The sequence below is a fragment of the Gracilinanus agilis genome, chromosome 2 (assembly GCF_016433145.1).
Source record: "Gracilinanus agilis isolate LMUSP501 chromosome 2, AgileGrace, whole genome shotgun sequence".
In the NCBI taxonomy this organism is placed as follows: domain Eukaryota; kingdom Metazoa; phylum Chordata; class Mammalia; order Didelphimorphia; family Didelphidae; genus Gracilinanus; species Gracilinanus agilis.
Genome location: NC_058131.1, coordinates 575,428,514 through 575,444,520, shown reverse-complemented (window position 1 = coordinate 575,444,520; position 16,007 = coordinate 575,428,514). Strand labels below are relative to the sequence as shown.

General features: G+C 37.0%; 1 protein-coding gene across 2 annotated transcripts in view; it reads left to right on the top strand.

Moving 5' to 3' along the window:
* USP3 (ubiquitin specific peptidase 3) overlaps positions 1–14,732 on the top strand; it is a 116,213-nt gene extending 101,481 nt beyond the window's left edge. For both annotated transcript variants that reach the window (XM_044665364.1, XM_044665363.1), the window contains 6 exons: positions 352–458; positions 605–685; positions 8,086–8,204; positions 8,527–8,640; positions 8,811–8,878; positions 14,480–14,732. In XM_044665364.1, the coding sequence (XP_044521299.1) occupies positions 352–458; positions 605–685; positions 8,086–8,204; positions 8,527–8,640; positions 8,811–8,878; positions 14,480–14,645 (655 nt within the window). In that variant the 3' untranslated portion in view covers positions 14,646–14,732. The remainder of the gene's footprint in view (positions 1–351; positions 459–604; positions 686–8,085; positions 8,205–8,526; positions 8,641–8,810; positions 8,879–14,479) is intronic.
* The last annotated feature ends 1,275 nt before the right edge of the window (positions 14,733–16,007 follow it).

Here is a 16,007-nt window from a genome sequence, read left to right as displayed (position 1 = left end):
AAAGTCACTCTACTGCTTTAAAAACAGGGGAAAAAAAGGAAACTTTTTATAAACAATACCCAAAAAACTTAATATAGATAGCAATGCTTGTACATAGCAGTACTTTGTAAGTTTAGCTTCTGTCTTCAGTAACAGTGGCTTAAAAGGCCTTAATTGTGACTAATGAAAACTTATCATGGTTTATTCCCTTCATTCCTGTCCTAGAACTTAAAAAAAAAAATCACGGCCAATATCAATGGAGAAACTTGTTTCAAATGAATCTTTTTTTAAATGTTTTAATTGTTTAGTGCTACCAAAGAAATAATATAGACCTTGTGATTAAACTATTTTCTCATATGATGATTTTCTTAGAAATGGAGCATCTACAGTTGTCACAGCTATATTCGGAGGCATTCTTCAAAATGAAGTTAACTGCTTAATATGTGGGACAGAATCTAGAAAATTTGATCCATTTCTTGGTAAGATATATTTGATTTTTTATTATTGATGCTTTATTTTTATGGCAAAAATATCTGAATCTTTATTTTGAAAAAATCTTCAGATTGATGATTTTTTAAAACAGTGAATAGGCCAATGTGATTTAAACTAATTTTCCCGTTTTAAGACCTTTCATTAGATATTCCCAGTCAGTTCAGAAACAAGCGTTCTAAGAACCAAGAAAATGGGCCATTGTGTTCACTTCGAGGTAAGGATACTTATATTGCTTTGACATCTCTCTGGATATTTATTGTATATGACTATGTGAAAATCTGTTTTATTTCTTGTATTTCTTTAACCTTTGGTATCTGTGGGCTACCTGGTTAATATGTGTCTATTTTCATAATCAAGTTGTATATCTCAACAAAGCCCATTTTTTATTTATTTTTGTTATATCTTGAATTTTGTTATATATTCCCTTTTTTATGGTACTGATAAAAAACAAGGTCTTTAAATTTTAAGATCTGTAACAAAACTAGTTTTCTAGATAAAGTGGAACAATATACATTCAGGAAACATTATAAATGCCTATTTTGTATATTAAGTGCTGGGCGAGTTACAAATGTTAGGGTAAGAATGCTACCCTCATTGGACTTACAGTTAAATAGCAGAAGATACATACATAGAAAGCTGTAATACACCGTAACAGATAAGTATATTAGACACCTGAAAAAGATACTCCTGAATGGGGGGAGGTCAGTACCAGTAAGGTACTGTTAGGCAATATTAACAGTTGGAAGGGTAGTAAGATTAAGGTAGGTTTCTGGAATAATTGGAATTTGAATGATGCTTTAAGGATAGGTAGGATTTGTTTGGTTCAGGAGAAGACAGTGGCATAGCTTTGAGGAACAGCATAAGCAAAGGTACAGAGGCCAGAACATAGGTCATTTTTAGACAACAAAAGTTTGTGCCCAATTGCCTATAATGTAAGGGAGAAAATTTTTACTTCCTATGGAGGAAGGAAAATAAACAACAAATCATTCATTTACTTTTATGTGTTTTAGAATGTTGTTGTTCAGTCATTTCAGTTGTGTCCTGGCCCCATTTGAGGTTTTCTTGGCAAAAATACTAGAGTGATTTGCTATTTGTATCTCTAGCTCTTGTTATATATGAGAAAACTGAGACAGACAAAGTTAAATGACTTGCCCAGGATCACACAACTAGTAAGGAAGTATCTGAGCTCAATTTTAAACTCAGGAAATTTTTCTGACTCTGGGCCGGTACTATGTCCATTGTTGTCCCTAGCTGCCCCTATATTACAGGATACAAATACATAATAAAGTTTCACTTATTTCCAAGTATATATCTTTTGTCTTCCCTCCCTAAAGGGAGCACAAAGACAATTGAGAAAAACTAACCAACATACAAACTGTGTTTTGCCAGTATGTGCAATGTTCCTCATTGCTGTCCCTTAGCAATATAAAGAAGGGAAAGAGGTAGTTCATACATCTTTAAAAGGGGAAAAACAGGGCAGCTGGGTAGCTCAGTGGAGTGAGAGTCAGGTCTAGAGACAGGAGTTCCTAGGTTCAAACCCGGCCTCAGCCACTTCCCAGCTGTGTGACCCTGGGCAAGTCACTTGACCCCCATTGCCCACCCTTACCACTCTTCCACCTATGAGACAATACACAGAAGAACAAGGGTTTAAAAAGGGGGGGGGGGGGGGGCAAACAAAAAACAACTTACGACCTGGTGCTAAGTAGCAATCCTTTGCTAAGATAATTTTCTAAGACTATTTCAGTGCATAACTAGTGTAAGAATTGAGGCCAAAACAACCAGGTGTATGACTATATTGGTACTTTAACCTTATTCCTTACATCACCAACTGCAGAGTACACCTCTACCCTAGGAGAAGAGGGTAAGAAAAGAATTTCAGCTTAAAGTACAGAGAGAGAGAGTATATATACTGTGCAGAACTCCAAGATATTGGTGGGAGTGGGGAGGGGTGGGCTGTTTCAAAGTAAACAAAATTCATTTAAATTACATTAGATTTTTATTCTTTGATCATGAAAGTGATTTCTAAGACTTAATAATGATCCAACACAAATTTTGTTTGATCATATCTTAAGAAAGCAGATGAAAACAAAATTGAGGATTTTAATGATAAATTTGGCAGAAGATTTTAAGTAATGAAATTTTCTACCTAAGATGATAGGTTAGGGCTTTATTGTATATAGGCAGCCTCCATTTATACAGTAGGATTACATGATCAGTTGGGAATTTGAAATGCATCTAACATGTTGAAATCCCACAGAAGTATAGCTATATTATTATAGAACCTAGGTACCACATGTGAACATGCATTTATGTGAAGACAGTGAGATTCCAGCAGGGCACAGTGACTGCAGAAGCCACAGCATTGCAAGTGTGAATGGTCCCTCTTTTTCCCCCTCTGTTTAGCATAGCAACACACACAGGATTGCTAAAGGACCAGAGGCAGCAAGAAGGCGGTGGATGAGGAAAGGAGAAAGTTCCCAAGTATCTGCAGTAGGGAAGGGATGAGAATTCTGGTGATAACTCAATTGGCAATGCCATTGATAAATCAATTTGACTACATAATTATTTGTTCATTCTGTTATTTTATGTGTGAATATATTTATTGGGTATGTGACTTCAGGCAAGTTATACACTCTTTGCTTGCTCAGTTTCCTCAATTATAAAATGGGGATAACAGCACCAACCTCCACGATTTTTGTGAGGATCAAATCAGATAATATTTGTAAAGTGCTTAGCACAGTGCCTGGCACATAAGTAGGTATTATGTAGATGTTTATTCCCTTCCTTGGCCAATATCTTGCTGATTGATTTTATGCCTTTTGTGTTCATCAAATTGGAATCTTAATTAAAATTGCATCACGTAGCAGTAATTTTCATTCTTATATTTGTCTGGGGAAAATTTTCAGAAGAAAGTTATTTCAGAATACTATTTGAACCTTTTGTTGTATCCCCAATAGTTAGCATAATACTTGGCATATAGTAAACATTTAATAATTGTTATTATTAATTGACTTGAAGTATTCTATTTTTATTTTTCCATAACCCCCTCCCTCCCCTAAGACTAAAACTTTTTACATGATGCAACAACAACTCAGTCACGAAAGCTCTTATGAGCTCAGCCTCAGTACACAATCATAAAAGTGGTTAGGGATTTGTAGCAGAAACCAGTGTTATGTTGCCATTACAGTTTACGCTTAGGGACAAAAGAGAAAACAAGAAATTGGAAATTGCTTCTACCATTGTCAGCAAGAGTAGGGAACTCTATTGTCTCATTAAGATTTGGTCCAGGAAATTTGTAAGATAGCAAAAGGCAAATTGATTAATGAAATTTTCTTAGGTGATAAGTAATAGTAGAAAAAAACAACTTGGAGCAAAAAATGTATTAACTTTTTTATTTTATTAGAATTCTTTATTAGCGAGGAAAAAATCACTTCTCTAAAATTCAGGTTGGCCTTGGTTTCCTCATCTATAATTTTAAGAATAGTAATATTTTTACACTCTCTGTCTCCCAGAGCTGTTATAAGGAAAATATTTTGTACATCTTCTGCACATACACAGATATGAGTTCGCATACTTTTTAAAGAGTAGGAGTGAAGCCCTGAATGCTAGTCATATAATAGTTTTCAAATGGAATTTAATTAAATGCAGATATTCCTTGAATATTTGAAGCTGAATTACCCATCTTGTGAATTAACTGTGGCAAATGGATTTTTCTACTGTTTTGCCATAAAAGATTAGTCAATATGTTCAGAGACTTCAGACTGATTTTAGTCTCAAACAAAATGCAATTAAAAAGGCAACTATACTTTCCAAAGTTGCATCATTAACTCCAAAGAAAAATGGAAGGACTTATTGGATTAACTGTATCTTGTTGAAGTCTGTTAATATGGATTATCAACATTTGGCTTGTGGGGAATTTTATCTGATTTCATATCTTCAAGTTGGCATCCTTTTGTTCTTATTACAAAGGAAAGGGAAAGAAAAGAGGATATATTTGGAAATGATGGTGATAAAGCTATCAATAAAAATAAGATTTTAGATACTAGATTAGAGCCAGTAAGTGTATATATAAATTCCATGTTTCTGTCCAAGTAGAAATATAGGAGCCAGGATTTCTCATTTTTCTTAAGAAAGTGTTCAGAAAAACCTTTGGGTTGAACCCAAAGGAAGCAAGCTTTTTAGAACCTATCTTTTGCTCAGAAATCAGTCAGCAAATATTTATTGAGCACTTACTGTGTACTTAAAGCAACATGTTAGATGAGCAATTAAAGAAAACAGTTTATGCCCTAAAGAACTTTACAGTTTCATTGGTATTTCAGTAACAATACCAGACAATTACAAAATGTCACATGTAGCTCAGATCTATAGCAAATGTACCTATTATACCATAGCAGACATTGTAAATCTGTACAAAAAAAGTATAACCCATGATGACCCCTGGTCTTTGGAAGCTAAAAATCACTATTGATGCCAGAGTGCAGGCCATTTTCTTTTCTTTTTTAATGTTTGTTTTAAATGCTTATTTTTTTAAATTACCAAAAATCTCTCTTCTCTCCCTCCTTTCCGTTCACCCATTATGAGGGCTACAAAGAAAAAGAAAAACAAAGCCATGACATTTACCAGTTTAACTTGTTAATGCTGACCTGACTTTCCTTGACCTTTAGGATCTGAAGTTGCAATCTGTTTGTTATTTATAGCATAAACAGCAGCTTTTACATGAAATGCTTAAACCTATTTGGGGTCAGAAAAATATTAAGTACTTAATTCTTAATGTCATTGAATTGGAAAGAAAAACATCATTTAAACTTCCTATCCAAATGTTATTTATTGAAAACTAGTTTCACATTATGCCTGAAGAACAAATATTAGGAATGGGAAAAGGAACATAGTGCTGTGAAGATTATTTAAAATTTATCAATTGATTTTAACTACTATATTGGGATTTTAGAAAGCTGTGCCCATTTTATTTTGAATCTCAGTTTCCCATCCATATAAGCTCTTGGCCAGACTTCCCACTTATGCTAAACATGATATAACAAATATTCTCCCTTTGTTGTTTTTCCTTTTTGGTACTTTGCCATAGCTGCAGTGCCACAATGCTCAATTAGTTAATCAGAAGAAAATACAAATCAGAAGTTTAGCAGAATAAAGTGCTAAATAGAAGTTGGTGTACTTTCATCCGAGTCATTAGCTGTAGCCTTGGAACCATAAAGTTTAGGAATAATTAGCATTTCAGAACCTCCCCTAATTAGGAAGAGAGCCATATTTGAAAATATTAAAACATTTATTGAACATCTACTGCATGTTCAATAGTTCTTAATGTATTTGCAAGCTAAGGATACAAGGAAATAGCATAAAATTCTTACTTCCATGGAGATTACAAAATGAATTAGAGACAAGTCATTCACATTCCAAAGTGAAATCACTTGAGAGAAATGATAAAAGCAGTACCATAAAGTGGTATAAAACTAGTATATGAATGGCACAAGCAATAATTACATTTAGAAGGAGGAATATTACTCATTTTGAGTGATCTTGGAAGTCTTTATGAAGAAGTTGGGAACTGAACTAGACTTCATCTAGATAGGTGGACAAGAACAGGGCAAGAGTAGGTAGGTCAAAGGTATTTGAAAAGGGATAATAGTTTGAAATAGTTGAAATATCTGAGAAATTGAATAAACTAGTCTAGCTGGAGTAAAGGATCTCTATAGGGTAGTAATAGAGAGGAATTCAAAAGGTGGTGAGCTTTAATATCCCTTGTTTATAATTTTGAAGAAATTAAATAGTGCGTCAGGAAATTTGAATATGTCTAATGATTTCTGTAAGGAATTCCCCTAAGCAAGGCCTGTAGGCTTTAGAAGTAATTTGTCAACAGTATTCAAAGATCAGCATTTCCAGATGACTATGCTCCCCACCTCCTGACAGAGTGATGATAGATTCAAGATGCCGAATGAGACATATTTTGGACATGTCAGTGTGGGGATTTGTTTTGCTTGTCCATGCATATTGTTATGTTACTGATATGGGACTGTAATACTGATGATGAGATGACCAAGGGCCTCTGATGATATGAGGACCTGAAGCCAAGTGTGAGTGGGAATCCCTAGCCTAGATGAACACCAGGACCCCACAGGAATATTTGTAACTAAACTAAATGCCCAGCTCCAACATAACAGTGTCCCGGGAATAAGTGATCAAATAAGAGGCTGTGGGTTAGATCACACAGCTTCTTTGATTGCTTATCCTGGCTTCAAAGCTGATGGATACTAGTGACTGCGGCTTAGCTTTAGTTTTGTTTTTTTTAAACATTTATTAATATTCATTTTTAACATGATTACATGATTCATGTTCTTACTTTCCCCTTCACCCCCTGCACTCCCCCCACCCATGGCCGACGCACATTTCCACTGGTTTTGTCATGTGTCCTTGATCCAGACCTATTTCCAAATTGTTGATAGTTGCATTGGTGTGGTAGTTTCGAGTCTACATCCCCAATCATGTCCGCCTCAACCCATGCATTCAAACAGTTGTTTTTCTTATAGGCTTAGCTTTAGTTTGAGCAATCCCTCTTCCCTCAGATACCCAAGGATGTGACTAATGATTCTTAGGGCAATGATGACATCCGCCCAAGTAAGTTTAGAATTTAATAGCAGCAAATTTAGGGAAGTAGGGCTGAAGGAAAGCTTGGCTAAAAACGACTGATGACCAGGTGTTATCAATTTAAGGTAGTCAGGTCTGAGATTAACAGCTGGAGAGGATTGTCCCCTCAGCTGCAACCTGGCTAGGCCAGGCTGCTTAGCCTGAACCAGATTATTTTATGGAATTGATGTTGCCTCTTCTTTGATGATCAGTTGACTAGGATATATAGTACAGCTTCACATAGCAGTTTGAGGGTGTGATAGTGATTAGATTTGGATGCAGATATCCTGGATTGATTTGGCCTACCCAAGATCTCAACCAACTTCCCACCAGAAATCCCCTTTTCCAGACTGAGAGAGCTTCTTGTTCAAGATTCAGCTTTATATAGTCTGCCCTCAACTGTCTTTACCTTGCTGGCTCATGTCAAGCTTGGTGGTTCCAAATTCTAAACTGCTGAGTGTTAATCATCCTGCTCTCCATTTTGCATAGTAGAAATGATATTACAATGTTTGATTGTTTTTTCTTTCAAATTGGTAAGGAGGAGGTGGGGAGAAAAAGGAAAGGGAAAAAAAGAAACAAAAGTGATTTGAAAATAGCAATAAAAATAATTGTCAGCTTAATTCATGCAGCCTACATAAGTCCTTAGTCTGGCCCAACTAGATATAACTGGGAAATATTTAACAAAATATACCATGAATAATTTTAACTTACATATGTAGCCTCCAGTTTGGATTTGACAGCACTAACTTTAAGGCACTCGACCTCTCCAGCACCATACTCCAGTAAATAAAGTAAAATGAAGGAGATATTTCCTTTAACAGTATAAGTTAGTGATGGAATTACATTTGGAATTTTCCATAAAAATTAAAGTGAGCTTAGGCCCAAGACATGATTGACTATTCCTAGAAGTATCCAGATGAGGTTTTTATGAAAGGCTCCATATTTTAATATTTTTAAAATAAATTTCTTTTTTAGATTGTCTTCGTAGTTTTACAGACTTGGAAGAACTTGATGAGACAGAACTGTATATGTGCCACAAATGCAAAAAGAAACAGAAATCCACCAAAAAATTTTGGATTCAAAAATTACCAAAGGTAAAGACCAGAGTTCCATGAAATTTCATGAAGTAGAAATCATTACAACTGTCAACCCAAAAAGTTCATTTTAGTATATCCTACTTTTAACATAAGCTAGACTTTAGAAAGTGTTCAGAATTGGCTCATAGAGTTTTTAGTCAAAGCTACACCCTTTCCCAGCCATTGTACACAGGAAATATTAAGAACTGGGGGAAAGAAACTGATGAATCATGGGTGACTCCATGAGGGGCATTAGAACCAGGCAATGGATTTTTCATGAAAAATGAATGAAATGTTTATGAAAATTTGTCCTTTTTTCTTACCCTATTTTGTCATTCAGGTGCTATGCTTACACTTGAAAAGATTTCATTGGACAGCATATCTAAGAAACAAGGTTGATACATATGTAGAATTTCCCCTGAGAGGCCTAGACATGAAATGCTACTTATTGGAGGTAAGATGGCGTGCGTGCGTGTATTTGTTAATTAATTTATTTGTTTTAGTGCCAGCAGTCTCACTGTAAAGTCAGGGGTGAGATGGATAGAGAGAGTTGTCGTATTGGTTTAATTGATTACTGGTGGCAGTTGAATCCTAAGAAAGTGTTTTCTCTCCTTTATTTTAAAGCCTGAGAATAGTGGTCCAGAAAGCTGTCTCTATGACCTTGCTGCAGTTGTTGTGCATCATGGTTCAGGGTGAGTATTGGGACACTGTTATTGAAGTACACACAGAATTTAGAGATGTGAAAAGCATTTGTATTGCATGAATTTTGATGTTTGATGTTTATGTTCCAGTTTCTGAATTTATTTTCTTCATGAAGTCTTTCCTGATGCTCCTAAATGCTAATTGCCCTCTTTTTAAATTACCTCTTAGGGGGCAGCTGGTTGGCTCAGTGGATTGAGAGCCAGGCCTAGAGACAGGAGGTCCTAGGTTCAAATCTAGCCTCAGACACTTCCTAGCTGTGTGACCCTGGGCAAGTCACTTAACCCCCATTGCCTAGCCCTGTAACAAATAAAATTAATATAGAAGGATACATATAAAGATATTAGGGTCCCAAAAAATAAATAAATAAATTACCTCTTATTCATATTATATTTATTCTTATTGTGTGGGTGAAAGTGAAGGGAGGAAGAGGAAGGTTGGTAGGATGGATGGGAGAAAGGAGAGAGGAAGGTAGAGGAAGGGAAAGGAAGGTATCAGTCCCCCAGCCCCAGCAAGGGGAAATTGATCAGAGCCCCTAATAAATGATCAGAGAGCAACTTTAGGGTTTGAATAGCTAGGTTTTATTTTAATTAGAAAGGAAAAGGTCTAGGGAAAACTAGGAGGTAGGAAGAAAGAAAAAGGCACCAAGAGAGAGATCAGGGTCTCAGGGTAGGGAGAGCCCAGCCAGCCTCCAAGGTCCAGAGAGAGAAAAGGCACCAAACTTTCCCTTTTATACTTTCCCTGACACCTCCCCCAAAGGAAGTAGGAGGTGCCAGGGGAAGTTGTAGCAGAGAGAGTCCTGGGAGATGTAGTCTTCCAGGACTTACAATAATTTCAAATGACACATTATATATAGATATATGTTGCTTCACCTAGTCATCTACAAACATCTTGAGATTAGACAAGGATTGTTGGGTTTTTTTGTCTTTGCACCTGGAACATATTTTTAAAATGCTTACTAATTGTGTCACCAATTTTTATATAAAGTATAATTTGTAAAGTATAATTATAATGTTATAATTTTTCCACTTTAACAGCATAGAGTGAAAGGATGTTAAAACTTACTTAGTTCCATAGAGAAATGAAAAATAGGTTTAGAATTTCAGGGCATTTATATTCAAAATAGGTTTTGTTTGTAGTTTATTTTTTTCTTCATCAAAATATAATTTATTTCACCCTTAAACTGCAGTTGGAAAACCATTAAAGTCACTTGTAATAGAAGAGGGCCTTCTCTAATAACTCCACTTTACTGGAATGCCTTTCCATCTCTGTTTTGGTTTAAATTTTCAAAAAATATAGACCTGACAGGCTATACCTGCTTTCAGGCAAGCTAAGGACTTAGAGGTTTATCACCAGCTTGCTGACCACAGTTGTGATGAATTCTTTGTCCAGTGCAACCTGTGAAACCAACAAACACATTTTAACATGACCCTCAGTCCTCTGCAAAATCCTTCCAGTGTTGCAGTATCTGAAGAATGACAAAAGATATTAAGAATCAAATACTCTAAAAACAATCGATAAACATTAATTTGTGGCCAGTACTCAGTCTGATATCTTGGTCTAATAGTCCACAAATGGTTAAATTACTGAAACCAAATTGTAATAATCTTGACATTCTTGCTATAAAGAAACCAAAAAACAGAAAGAAGGCAGTTATAGCTAAATGGAAGGATGACTCACAAATTCTTTTTAGAATGGCAATTAAAACATTGAGAGAATTACTTTAAGCATCAACCAAGGATATGAGCAAAGCTTATAGGACAACTGGTCGCCTTGTGTTTTTTACTTCAGATATTTCACTCAAGAATTAGGGTTAAGAAAAAAAGAAAATACTTGTATCTGATGTATTGATGTATCCCCTTAAAAAAGTCAGGTGAATGGAGAATAGCTGATTCAGACAGTGATATGCAGTTGAATGGCAAACTTAGAGTGCTCATCCTTGTGTATTTGTATAAAATTTGGATAAACTACTTATACACAATGAATTTGTCCCAAAACTGAACCTCAAGAAGAGAATGGGCTGGATTGCCGTTAGGAATAGGCTGAATTTTTTTTAATAGTCTCAGACTTCTCCCTAGAGCAAAGACCTATCTTTTCAATAAGATTATTCTGCTAGTGGTGTCGTATGGCTGCTAGTTCTGGGGAACTATAACATCTGAATTAGCATTGAGAATCACCCCAAGAACATTGGAAAAGGGAATAGCCACATTTATATTCAGGGTGTAACATGCTACATACAAACAAATAGAAGGAGAAATAGTATCAAGTACATCACTAAAGAAATGTATTCATGAAAAAAATGAGCTGATTACACAATGTGAATAAAGGATAATCAGTTGTAAAGTTTGCATGCTCACCCAGGGCAGATTCCCTTTCAGGGAATTATGGGAGTCATGCATGAAGGACAGGCATGAATAAGTCTCTACCTACATCACTAGAGGAAATATTCATATAAGTGAAATCACCCAAATCCATTTAAATGCTTAAATATAACATAGATTTTTATTATGGCATCTGCAGATTAGCCCTGTAGCCAGCCAGCTTTTACTGTAGCTAGGAATTATTTCCTGGTTGTTGAAATAACTTGACTTTTCAGGGATTTAGTGTATTATGCTGTTGAGACTATGGTATTAATACAGTATTCTAGGGAATGAACTAGGTTTGAGGTTGGAAGACAAAGTTAGTTTAGTGTTTCATTTTACTAGTGTCCTGTAAATCCCTTTAATGTCATAGTAGTTTAGCAGGAATTCATCTCAGAGGGAGAGCATACAAAGGAGGGAATTTGTAAGTGGGTAAAGGTAGAAAATCAGTAGCCCTGAATGCTAATGGTATAGCTAAGAGGCCTCAGGAGTGGAGGTTGAGGAGAGATATACTACAGAAGGCATTTCCAAATAAGAAAATGTGTTGTGGCCTATGTAAGAGGAACAGTAGCTGAAAAGGTAGGTAAGAGTAGACTTACTCTTAATGTTTCAGCTTTAGGTCTGGATTATGTATGGGCTGTCTCATTATAAAGGATACTGGGGAGCTACATTCCACTTATACTAGTGGACTATTTGGGGGTACATATTTTGTATTGTCTGTACATACCATGACACCCGAGTTTTAGTTCTGTGAGGTTGTGAGTTAAGGGAGGAATGGTAGGAAGGTTTGATGGGAGAAAGGAGAAAAGAAGGTAGGGGGCTCAAATAAAAGATCAGAGAGCAACTTTAGGATTTAGAATAGCTGGGTTTTATTTTAATTAGAAAAGGGAAGGTCTAGGAAAAACTAGGAGGTAGATAGAAAGGGGAAAAGGCACCAAGAGATCTGAGATCCTCAGGATCTGAGAGCCTCAGGGCTGGAGAGCAGACCCTCCTGGGTAGAGAGAGGGAAAAGGAGCCAACCTCTGTCTTTTATACTTTCTCTGACATATCCCACAAAGGAAGTGGGAGTTGTCTGGGGAAGTTGTAGCAGAGAACTCTGGGAGTTGTAGGCTTCCAGGGCTTACAACAATTTCAAATGACACAGTTCCTTTGTTGTCACTAAGTAGACCTCTTGGTGTTTTCTTTTCCTTTGTAAAATGAAAATGATAAACTCCTCATAAGTTTGTTCTGAATTAGAAATGAGCTAATGATTATATAACAGTCTGTCAAAGATAAAGGTAGACATCCAGAGAAAGAACTGTAGGAGCAGAAACACAGAAGAAAAACATTTGCTTGATCACATGTTTCATTGGGATATAATTGGTAATGTAGACTCTAAATGATCACTCTAGTGCAGGGGTCAGCAACCTTTTTGGCCGCGAGAGCCATAAACGCCTGTGGAAGGAGGAAGATGGAGGCAGAAGGTGCTGGAATATGGGGCAGGGGCTGAAGGGCCCCCTGGGGCACATCCTGGGGCTCTGCCCGGACTGGCAGGTCGGGAGGTGGAGCCAGATATGGCTTGATAGCCATACGTTGCCGACCCCTGCTTTAGTGCAGCCATTAATAATGTGGAAATAGGTCTTGACCAATGATACGTGTAAAACCCAGTGGAATTGCTAATTGGCTCCTGGAGGAGGGGTAGGAAAGAACTTGAATCATGTAACCAAGGAAAAAATTCTTAAATAAATAATGATAAAGGTAGTTTGTAATAAGGAAGAATTAGATAAAGGTAATTCAGGGGATCTGGGACCTGGGCAATAATGACCCTAACAGACACACAAGACATTTTACTGCATATAATAAATAAATAAATGAATGAATTTAGGGGGTGGAGCAAACACCAAAACAATAAAGGATTTTATGTTATTGGAGTGATGGAGCCAGGACTAGGAGGTAAAAGCAGAAGTGGTTGTGATATAGGCTATACTTGCTGTGGTAGATAACAGTGGCTAACACTGATCCCTAATACTTGGATTCTACTTCTTTGGCAAGTCATTCACTTTACAGCCTTTTGTAATCTGGCTTCTGATCCAGACACTGAACCCATATTCTCCAAGGTTACCGATGGTCTCCTAAGTACTCAGTCCAATACGATCTTCATAGTTCTGCTCTCTTCTTGATTTCTCCACAGTGTATCACGTTGACCACTTTTTCCTTCCGGATACCACATGCTCCAGGGTCTTCCATTATGCTTCTGACTGTTCCTTCTTGGTTTCCTAAGTTGGCTCAACTTCCATGTCCCATCCTTTGAGGGGGTAGCCTGTACCTCTCTCTGGGGTTATCCCCTCTTGTCCTTTTTCTCTTCAGTTTGCATGGAGTCAGTTATCTTGATAGAGATGATTCACAGATCTGTTTATCCAGCAGAGTCTCTCTCCCAAGTTCTCTTCTCACATCACCAGCTACCCATTGGTATCTTCCCCTGGATGTTTTCTTGGCCTTTCAAATATAATATATCTAAAACATTTCTCTTCTCCCCCAAATCCATTCTCTTTTCCTAACTTCCCTTTTTCTCTTGAAGGCAGCATCTTATAGCCTTTCTCAACTTTTTCACTTTTTTAACTCATCAGGTACCTGGTTCTTTGTATTCTGCTTCCGGGCTTTCTCCTGTCTGTCCCTGCTTCTCCACTTTCCCAGCCCCTGCCCTAATCCCTATCTCATTGTCTCACACCTAGACTTTGCAGAGGCATCCCAGTGACCTCCCTGATCTGCCTTCTCCATAGCCACAGAATTATTGTCTGTAGAGTAAAAAGCAAACCCCTCTGGACTTTCAAAATCTGATTCAAACTGCTAAGACCTTATTCACCTCACAATCCACATTCCAGGCAAATTGGCCTCATTGCTCTTCCCCATACATGCTGCCCCATAGTTTTCCTTTGTGCTGTTGTCACAGGTGCTTGGAGCCCCTTCTAGCTTCCTCCAGCCTCCTCCTGGCTCTCCTAACTCCTCCCTTCAAAAAACAAATTTTGAATATATGTGGCTTGTGTTGTCTAATCAGTGTATTTGGTTCTTCTCCGAATATAAGCTTTTTAGGGCAAGGGGTTGTTTTGTTTTTATTGTATGCATAGTACCTGCCTTGTAGTGGATACTCAATAAATTCTTATCAAATCCAAGCGCATTTCTTCATCTAAAAACTAAGAGTTGGACTATATTTCTTTTTTTTTGGACTTTAATCCGTCTCCTTTCTCTTGCTTACAGTGTTGGTTCTGGACATTACACAGCTTATGCAACTCATGAAGGTCGCTGGTTCCATTTCAATGACAGCACCGTAACACTGACCGATGAGGAGACTGTGGTAAAGGCCAAGGCCTACATCCTCTTCTATGTGGAACGCCAGGCCCGATCTGGCTCTGAGAAACTCTGATTCCCGCCTTCGTTATCCTTCATCAAGTCCACCGGACAAAACATTTCCAATTTTCCACAAATACTTGATCCAAGACTATTAATTTCATTGTGCACTTTTCAGCTTCCTAGCGTGGGTTTCATTTTGTTGTGTCAATGGTAGCATTTGACTTGGACACAAACTAACTTTTTTTTAGTTTTACCAGAAAACCCCAGCAGACATTTTGATTTGCTGCTTTAGTTGTGGTAACTTGGTATATATGTGTGTGTTTATATATACAGAGATATATGTATACATATACATATAGTTTCATGAACTTAGTTATATTTGACTTTTTATATTAATATTTTCAGTTCTCACTTTCTTAAGGCACATTTACATCAGGCGTTTCTATTATCATATACAGCAAGCAAGATAAATGTGTTCCTTATTTTTGAAAAGCAGTAGACATTCTTGCTGCATTTTCACAGCTATAATGAAATCAGGTTGAACCCTGTAAATCAAGGATTTTGCTTGCACGTATTACTCTGTCCCGTGAAATTTACCAGTGCCCTGAACTGTCATTCTTTGCTTATGGAAAATTGAGAGGTTGCATCATTCAAGTAGGATGGGCTAATTGCTGCTATCAGTGAATATGAAGGCTGCTGTATTTTAGCATTAACCTTAAATGATTGGTGGTTTAGAATCTGTCCCTGCAGGTTCAAATTATTTAGGGATAGATAACGAGACATTAGAAGCTAAATTCAGTTACCTAGTAGGCGAATTGTCCTTCCTCAGTTAATATCTAAAGAAATTCTCAAGATTAATTTGGAATGCCCAGAGTGAGTCTTGTCATTGGCATTTAGATAAAGAACTAGCTCGCCATTGGTCTTCTAGAGCTTTTCTCTGATCCTGCCAACAACAGGACTTGTTAATCATCAAAGCTGAGCTTATCAACTATTTGGGAAGCCAATCTTAGTGGTGCCTCTGAAGCTTTGATATCACTCACTGAGAGACAGGCTTGGAAGAGGGCATTTTGATTTTCGGAACTTTAATAGCTCCCATTGACACTGCAGCAAGATCTTTGTGATCAAATTGAAAATGTGCTTATTTATTGGATTGTATAGGAAGAGAAATCCTGCTCCTAAGGTCATCAGCACTTGTTTAAGATTGTTTCCTAGAAAAAGAGAAAATGGAGGCTCTTAAATCTAGCTCTTTTAAGTTGAATTTTAGACTCTGAATCTGATGGTAGCAATGCCAGTTCTCTAGGTATCGCATCCAATCTAAGGACATTATTTGCTGGGGGAGGCTAGAAGAGCGGAGGCTGCTTGATTGTATAGAGAATGTAGGAACTTTTCAGACAACCTCATATATGTTAGCATCGTATTGATTTTCCTCATCCCT